The sequence below is a fragment of the Papio anubis genome, chromosome 15 (assembly GCF_008728515.1).
Source record: "Papio anubis isolate 15944 chromosome 15, Panubis1.0, whole genome shotgun sequence".
NCBI classification, from domain to species: domain Eukaryota; kingdom Metazoa; phylum Chordata; class Mammalia; order Primates; family Cercopithecidae; genus Papio; species Papio anubis.
Window position 1 is genome coordinate 91,814,973 of NC_044990.1, and position 8,896 is coordinate 91,823,868.

The window sequence follows — 8,896 nt, forward strand, 5'->3', positions numbered from 1 at the left end:
CCTCTTACCAACCTCTGGAATTCTATCCTACGGGCAGTCAGGGCCACGACAGACGAGTCTTTACAGGCTGGAAATTATTCGGCTAACATAACAGAAACAACGTAAAGAGGAAAGAATAGGTGTAGGAGTTGTTCCTTAATCAATTCCGCGTCAAGGCGCTGGTTTCTGTCCCCAGGGCGGCTCCCGTCTCCTGGCCCAGCCCCCGGGAGCCCGGCGCAGCATCTCTCCGGACCCAGGACACGCAGGTGAGCGCTGCAGCCGTTACTAGCTGCGTTCTGATAGCAGCAGGACACTGACTGTCCCCAGAAGAAACACAACTGAGCCTTAAATGTGAGTGATTGTTCCAAATGTGGGATTCAAGCTTATCTGAAAACGAAAACTAAGAATGCCAAATTTCAGGGCGGCTAGAGCTACAGCCTGGGGAATCCAGCCCTGTGTGCAGAAACAACCCAATATTTCCAGACACTCATAGAACAAGGAAACACTATTTTTGATAAAACACCCACAAAAAACAAAATCTCCCAACACTCTGATGCCGTTTGACCAATAACCCGTAGGGAAACTCACTTCTGGGGACCCAGGCCCGAGGAGGGGGTTCCCAGGCACCTCGGTGACTCTGAAACTCGCATCTACAGAAAAGCTCGAACGTTTGTAACTCTTCCCTTTGGACTCTGCCTCACACCCAGAGAAACCCTGAGCCATCTGTCGCAGGTGACGTAACCCCGAGTTCCCCTTCACCTGTGCCGGAGCCTCCCAGACACAAAGGCTGGAGCCCCAAAACCCGCCAGGGGCCTGTCCCTGGCCAGCCACAACTGCATTCCGCCTGTCACTGCTGGACGCCCGCTGCGGCCTGACGCAACCAGTCCCTCACCTGTCAACACGCTTTTCCTACACAGCACACCGTCTTGAATGAAGGCAAGTCATTTTCTTTCTCGGCCTTGGTGTCCTCCACAGCTAACGCTGTTCTTGCAGTTTGTGAAGGGATGATTTCTAAGCTCCGCCTTCGTTCTTCACTCATTCACCCACCGCATACACAGCTGCACATTGATGTATAATCGACATACACTTGCTGCTACGGAAGGCCTTGTATATCCTGTCTCTCTTCCTACCGCGGCACTCCTGCCATCCCCCAGGTAATCCAGTTAGCAGGCTGTGTGGGTCTTATCCCTGATCTGCGCACACTCATCTGACCTGTGTTTACCGTTCTTCCAGGGGGTGGTGGCAGAGGCGCTCTCACTTTGCTTCTTTCTAATCCTATCCCGTGGAACCTCCTGCAAGTCATGTGGTTTGGCCTGGGCTTAATATTTCCTTGAAAGTCACAGAGCCCACGTGAGGATGCACATGACATAATCCCCGTTTCAGTTGGCTGTTACTCATTGGGCTGTTCTTGCATTGCTATAAAGAAACACCTGAGACTGGGTAACTCGAAACAAGCGAGGTTTATTGTTCACGGTGCTGTAGGCTGTACATGACGTATGGAGGCATCTGCTTCTGGGGAGGCCTCGGGAAGCTTCCAGTCATGACAGAACGTGAAGGGGAAGCAGGTGTCTCACATGGCGAGAGGGGGCAGGAGGGTGAGGTGGGAGGTACGCCGCACACTTTAAATCACCGGATCTCGCGAGAACTCACTATCGCGAGAACAGCACCAAGGGGATGGCGCTGAGCGGTTCATATCAATCCACGCCCAAGATCCAGGCCCCACTTCCAGCAACGGGGATGACAGTTCGACAGGAGATTGGTGGGGACACCCGGACTCCTCAACGTTGCTTCTACTGTTTGCTATTTGCTCACTCAGCCACTGGCCACAAGTGCTGCTGCAGTAGACATGTCTGTTCATCGCCTTTACCTACGGTTCAAAGCTAGAAGCTCTGGTTGCACAGCAGCTCCTTTCCTGCGTGAGCACAGACCCCTGTTCTGACCTGCGGCTGCGTAAGACGAGACATGCTCACTGAGCTGCCTCCCCCACCCCCCACCACAGTTCCACAACTGCTGTCCAACCTGGCAGCCTCCAGAGGTACCAGCACCTGCGGGGCGTGACACCACATTCCCACGGGACCCAGTGTGCCCCTTCTGTCAACCCATTGGCCAGAGGCCCATCCACACGTCCCACTGGCCCCTCCAGCCAAATGATCTGTGCCCCTCAGAGGCCAGGCTGTGCATCTCCTAGCACCAGCCCAACCCAACGTGATTCCCTCCCTTCCTGAGACCTCACTCTCTCTTCAGGGCAAGTTCAAAGCTACCCTCCCAGACACCCCTCGCAGATGACAGCCAAAACCGAAGCCACCTCTCCAGAGTGTGAGCTCTCCCGGATCTCAACACCCTCCTACGTAGTAAAGTGTAGCTCTTTTCAATTTATAGATTTGCTTACACAGAAGGCCGATTCATTACAGACAAGCAGATAGCTTCAAATTCTGCTGGCATAATACCTCCCATCTATGAAGATCTGAGCAGGGAAGTGCCTGTGTGCATCTGATTCCCATTAATCTCTGCAAAAAAAGGCCTTGGTTTCTACCTTCACAAACCAAGAAACCAAGGCAGAGAGAGGTTAGGGGTCATCCAAAATCAAAGAATTGTCAAGAAATGTGGCCAGCACGCAGTCTCGGGTGTCTGATTCCAAGGGGGTTCACTACGTCCGCCTCTCCTCCGAGGGCCCCCAGGAGCTCTCCTCCTCACCCAGCCCCTCCCACCATCACTCAGCAGCCTTCACTTTTGAGACCTTAGCAGCCACCACTTCGCCTGTGGCTGTTTCCAGCCAATACGTCCATCTCCTTTCTAAACACACGCACGTCTACTTTTCAAACATGACGCACCACCCGCAAACACAGGGAGACACAGCCTCAGGCAGACGCTCTTAATCCACTCTATGCCTGTGGGGTTCACCTGCTCATTAGCTGCAAATGCCTCATGTGCTTCCATTAGCGCCAAAGAAGCAAATCAAAGTGTTTTCCACCAATGCTAGATTCCCTTCCAGGGATGACGCCCCCAGGGCTGCCTCCAGGCCCACACTCTGCCCGCCAGTCCAGCACCCCGGCTGAGTCAACCTGACAGGCACCATTTGCTAAGATGCCTGAAGGCTGGATGGGTGGCTGTGGCCCTGCTCAAAGGATCACCTCGGCATCTCCAAGCTGTCTTCCCAGCACACCCTGTGTCTTGGGCCTCCCAGGCCACTGTCCACCCACACAGAGCAGCAGCCCCTTCCTTCCTTCCCTGCCTGAACACTGACTGCCTCGTGTCCCTAAAGTCACCAACAAGTCTCTCTCTTCTCCAGCCCTCCGTGATTCTCCCCATTCAAATCCAAGATCGCAGAGAAGAAACGGCTCTCTGAACTGACAGCCGCAGTGGTGAGCAGCACCTGTGTCCCGGCTACTCAGGAAGTGGAAGCAGGAAGATCTCTTGAGTTCTGGAGTTGGAGACCAACCTGGGCAACAAAGTGAGGCCCAGGCTCAAAGAAAAAAAAAGTAATGGACAGTACTAAGTGGTGAGGAGAAGAAGAACTCGGATCCCAGGAGCCCGTGGAGCTGGGCCGCTTGGGCCCAGCTAAGTCCATGGGTCTCCCTTTCTCCACCTCAGTGTGGTGGAGTTTCGAGAATTTCGATAAAAGGAGCTAATACATGGAGACGACCCCCTTAGCATCTGCATCCCACCTCCACACTCACACACACACACACACAGGAAATCCACTCCCCTTTCCAGGCAAAGCCCAGGGCCCCAGGCTGAACCTGCCCCTGCCAGAGCCCCTGCTGTTTCCCAGGTGCAGCCAAGCCCTGCACCTTCGTTCTCAGGGGTTAAAAATAGCACAGGCAGCTCAGCTGAGCTCGGTTAATAAAATATCCAAGTTAATTTTAGCGTTAGGGGAATCTAAGATCTCCAATGCCAAGGCCCATGTGTGGCCACGCGGCCCCTCCTTACACTGTCACATAGACACAGGGAAGTGGCACAGCACGGCCGGTATCCCTTTCTCACATTCACAAAACACTTCTCTTACCTGAGTGAGCCCTAGCCCTGTGAAGACACTGTTGCTACTGTCACTTATTAAACAGACCATCACCTAATTTGACACCTGCCACAGCCCTGTGACCAGCGGCCTCCACCTCCCGTGGCGGAGTCTGTCAGGCTGAGAGTGTCAGCGGCCACATCTCGCAGAGCTGGGCCCGGAGCCCTGACCTAGCCCAGGAGCTGGGGCCAGGGAGGCACAGTCCAGGGCACCCTCTGGCACCCCACTTGTCATTCTTCCTATTCTCACCCGGTGCCACCTCCTCCTGCTTCAGGTGGGATTCTGTTTGTGATCAGGAGAGGGATAGCTGGGGTTGGAGGCCGGCGGCCCCCGGCCCGCAGAGCCCCACAGGCCTGCAGGCACCAGCGGTTCAATGTTGGGCCAGACTTGCCGTGGGCCTTCTTCATGCACAAGCTCCAGCCTCACGGGAAGGGAACGAGAGCCCAAAGGAGAAAGAAGGGAGCGACCAGAGACACAGGAAGCCCCACCGCGGAGCACACGGCAGGCCCAGCCTCCCACGGACAGCATTCACAGGACGCTGACTGCCTCCAGGACGGCAGGATCACAACGGTGCAAGAGCCTTTCCCATCCTGGACCGCAGGGCTGGCTTTTTTTTGTTGTTAATAGATTGAGAGAAACACCTTGTGTATTGCTCTTTATTGAACACATTTATCAAGATAAGGTGCCGCATTTAAAAACAAGCAGTAAGTATTGTGGAAACCGAAAACATTACTGGGAGGGGAGGAGGCACTGCACGCCTTGGGGGCGGGGGCCCCAAAACAACGCCATGGCCGTGGCGGAAGTGCCCTCCCTGTGGGTCCCTGACTCATGGAAAGTCAGAAGCACCGGCTTCCTCAAAGCAGCGATCACATAGGAAGTGTGGCGCAGTCATGCATGATGCACAGACTCCGCTGTGAAAGGTTAATGACTGTTTCCAAAGACACAGGGTTTAAGATGTTTACATGTGCAGGAGGACATATCCCAGATGATTCTACAAAACTGAAAGGCAGAAAGCCAGATTCTTCAAGACAAAGACTCCAAATGTTACCATCATAACACCTCACTTTGACGTGGCTCTCCCTCTTATTACCTCCGTGCAAGAGGTGGAAGGACAAAGAAAGAGGCAGGGGGAGGAGGAAGAGATTCTTTCCATTTTTCCCAATTTCAGCGTCTGAATGAGGCCACATACCACCACACATTTCAAAGCTATTTAAGAATTTAAAAGGCCCATGCCCCATACCTTAAAAAAAAAGCTCCCAATCGCCCCAAAAAATGTGCTGCCTTTTTTTCTTAGTAAGAGTGGTAGCAGAATTGTTTATGGTATAACTTTAGGGACAATTCTTGTTCGGGGAGTGAGGGGGCAGGGTGTTTTAAGCCTGAACAACACTGCCTTGTACGTTCCCACCGGATATAGTAGACAATAATTGCTTGCCTTTTGCAAACGGAAAAATGAGGTTATGAAGGGGAAGACATGAGCCCTGGGTCATGCAGCGAGTCACTGGCAGACTCAGGCGCAAATCCCGCGTGCCCAGAGACAAGGCTCAGAGGTGAATGACCGCGAAGGGCCCTCAAATCAACCACAGGGGCACCGTCTTGCCTGCACCTTCAAGACCAGGGGCTCAGGCAGGGCAAGTCAGAGCCAAGGTCGGCCATGAATGTGGATTAAAGAAAGAGACTGAGGAGCTCAGTGGCCCCCCGGCACCAGCGCCGCGCAGGGTCATCCTCCACTTTGCTCCTACAGATGGGCTTTTCCCCGGAGCCCGGGGGTATCAGGCCAGCAGCACGGTGATATGAGACTAACCCCAAACCAGCACACCCACAGGTCACCCCCAGGGTCTCCAGCGCAGACTGCATCTCCGCTCAAATGCAGGAGGTGCCCTGTCTCCCCAGCTACTTGGGGCACAGATACCCCTCAGGCAGCTGGAGCCACATCCAGAGAGGCGGGCAGCTGGTATTTGGGCCTCTCTACCCGTCCTCACTGCTGCTGCCCCTGGGAGGGTCAAAGGCTCAGATAATATCCAGGCCCCACGCAGGATTAGCAGCCTAAGCCTCAGCTGAGCCAGGGTTTCACTGACTTGTTTAAAGTGGAGCACAGAGCCTGACCAAGCAGCAGCGTCTTCAAACCTCCTTCTCTCTGAGGGATCCTCCGGGGTGCCTGACCCCCACGCCTGTCGGAAGTGGGGCCGAGTGCCCGCAGGCCGGGGAAGCTGCCCTCTGGGACACTCAGGGTCTGAGCGTCTCCTCTGCGACTCTGGTCTTCCCTTGCCCTCCTGTTTTACTTCCCATGCCTTCTGTAAGGTCCTGCCGTGGGCTGAAGCATAGCCCTTCCTGGAGTAAACAGCGAGCACGCCCTGCCGGCTGTGGGCTCCCCACCCCCGAGCCGCAAAGCCCCAGGCCACTTCTGCCTGCTGCTTGGAGACTTGGCACTGCCCCACAGGGGCACCCACCTGCAGCCCTCCTGCCCCCGTGACTGAGGAAGCCCAGTGCTTCTCGCACCTCTCGGACTCGCTCGCTGAGCCAAGCAGCCTTGGCCGAAGGAAAGAGCAGCAAACTGACCCCCACAGGCCGTGACCTCTCCCCACCCACGGCAAGGCGACCTCAGACACTTCAGGGAGCGCCAACCCTGGCTTTCTTGTGTGAAAGTGACAGCAGATTTAAACCACATTTTAACAAAAGAAATCCCTCCTCTCTGGGCCACTCAGAGCGGAAGTGCTGCCACATCCTAGCTGCAGAGCTTCTGGGCCAAATATCAAGACAGTGTCTCAGCGATGATCCGCAAACCAAAATAAAGCCGACAGGAAACAGCCTGCTGCTTTGGAGGAGCTGGAATGCCTCCGGCAGCATCAAATGTCATCAACAACTGACACTCAGCCCGTTCCGGAGGCCTCTTCACACGGGAAGAGGCCGGCTGCGGAGTGCGGCTCAGCGGGGGAGAAGGACCGTGGGGACCCGGACACTGCAGGCCCTGGAAGCCTCTCCAGCCTGAACCGCGCTGTGGTCCAGCACACTCACGGCATGAATATGGAACAGTCACTCCAGGAAACGCTCTTGCTCTGGGGGAGGGGGAGGATTTCCACATCACTCTCCCAAAATAAAACCACCAGGGAAAAGCAGATGCCTCCAGATAAACCAGAAGTCCAGACACAGCCTCCTCTCCGGAAACGCCTCCCGGAGCCCACTTCAGAAGCTGCCGAAGCCCAGAGAAAAACCGCAGCCTCGCAGGCCCTGGCGGCCACCAGGTCGCCCGCCACGTCTCAGTGAAAGGGGACTTGGTGCCGGTGGGTCCGGGGTCTCCCCGCCCCGCAGGAGCCCTCAGCCAGAACGCCCCCCCAGCACACACGTGCGCACACATGCACACACACAAATACACACGCGCGCACACATGCATCTACACACAAATACACACCCACACATGCGCCCACAAACGCATGCGCATACACACGCACCCACACATGGACACACAAACACACGCACCCACACAGGCACACACAAACGCGCGCGCACAGGCACAGACGCGCGCGCACAGCAGCAGCAGCAGCGCGCCCGGGCCTCACGCCCCTGGGGAGAGGCGTGAAGGAGCCTCCACATTCCCCGGAAAGGAAGTTTCTGGGCGCAGCGGGGAAAGAGAGATGCCGAGACCCCGACGTCAGTGGATTTGACACCTGAAGTGAAGACGCCCAGACAGCCTCAGGCGCGCGTACTCCTGCAAACACGCGGGGCACACGCTCGGGCGCACACGCGGGGGCGCACACGCGGACAGACGTCCCTCGGCGCAGGGACCCCACCTCCTCCGCCGCTGCCAGGGACCGGGGCCGCGCCGGGCGCAGAGGAGACGCAGGGAGCCGCGTTCCCCCGGAGCCAGCTCGACCCAGCCCGAACCCCGGGGACGCGGGAAGCTGGGGAGGGGCCGCGGCGCCGGACCAGCCGTTCTCCGGGGAGCGCGCCGCGCCCGGAGGGCGTCTCCGCCGGGGTCCCCAGCAAGGATCCGGGGAGGGGAGGCGGGCGCGGGAGAGGACGGGGTCGGGCGGGGGTCGGACGCGTCGCTGCCGGCGGACACTCACCGATCTTGATCTTCACGCTCTGGAAGACCCGGAGCCCCTCGTCCTCCACCGCCATGCTGCGCGTCCGCGCCGGCCGAGCCTCGCCCCGAAGCGCGCGCAGAGCCGGGCAGCGCGGGCCGAGCAGGAGGAGCGGCGGCGCCGGAGCCCGGAGCGCGGCCGAGGGTCCGCCCGCCCCGCCGCCCGCCCGCACGACCGCCAGTTGGCCGAGGGCGAGGGCGGGGACCGAGAGGCTCCGCCCGCGGCCCGGCCCCTGCTCCCAACCGGCCCGGGCCCTGCAGGGGCGGGGTTGGCAGGGACGGCGCCGGCGGGCTGCGGAGACCCGGGGGGCGCAGGGATCGGCTTCCCCCGAGGCCTCGGCCCCCGCCCCCGCCCCGCGGATCGGCCGCTGAGCGGAAGGGACCCCCGCGGGCTGCCTGGCGGAAGACACGAAGGGAGGTCGCCTGCGCGGCCCGGGCCCTCTGAGCGAGGCTGCGCGATTCACTCGCGGACGAACTTTGCAAAGGGAAGTTCACGCACAACTATCTGGCAGGGGAGAGGGGAGGAATCCCCCGCCCAGCCCCAGCTCCTGAGATGCGATCGGAAGGCACCTGCTGCAGACGCACGCGGGAGGCGGGGGGCGGGGACACACACACACACACACACACACACACACGCACGCACAGCCCCCCCCCCCAGACCCCGGCGTGGGCAGGTCTCCCCCCCCAGTCCCCCCGCAGACCCCGGCATGGGCAGGTCCCCCCGCCCAGTCCCCCTGCAGACTCCAGCATGGGCAGATCTTCCCCGCCCCCAGTCCTTCTGCAGACCCCGGCATTGACAGGTCGCCCCGCAGTCCCCCTGCAGA

At 58.5% G+C, this 8,896-nt stretch overlaps 1 protein-coding gene across 1 annotated transcript in view; it reads right to left on the reverse strand.

Annotated features, from left to right (window-relative positions):
* RASA3 (RAS p21 protein activator 3) overlaps positions 1-8,251 on the reverse strand; it is a 129,391-nt gene extending 121,140 nt beyond the window's left edge. Inside the window, exon 1 of the mRNA XM_031655691.1 lies at positions 8,056-8,251. Within this exon, the coding sequence (XP_031511551.1) occupies positions 8,056-8,110 (55 nt within the window). The 5' untranslated portion in view covers positions 8,111-8,251. The remainder of the gene's footprint in view (positions 1-8,055) is intronic.
* Positions 8,252-8,896: the final 645 nt, after the last annotated feature.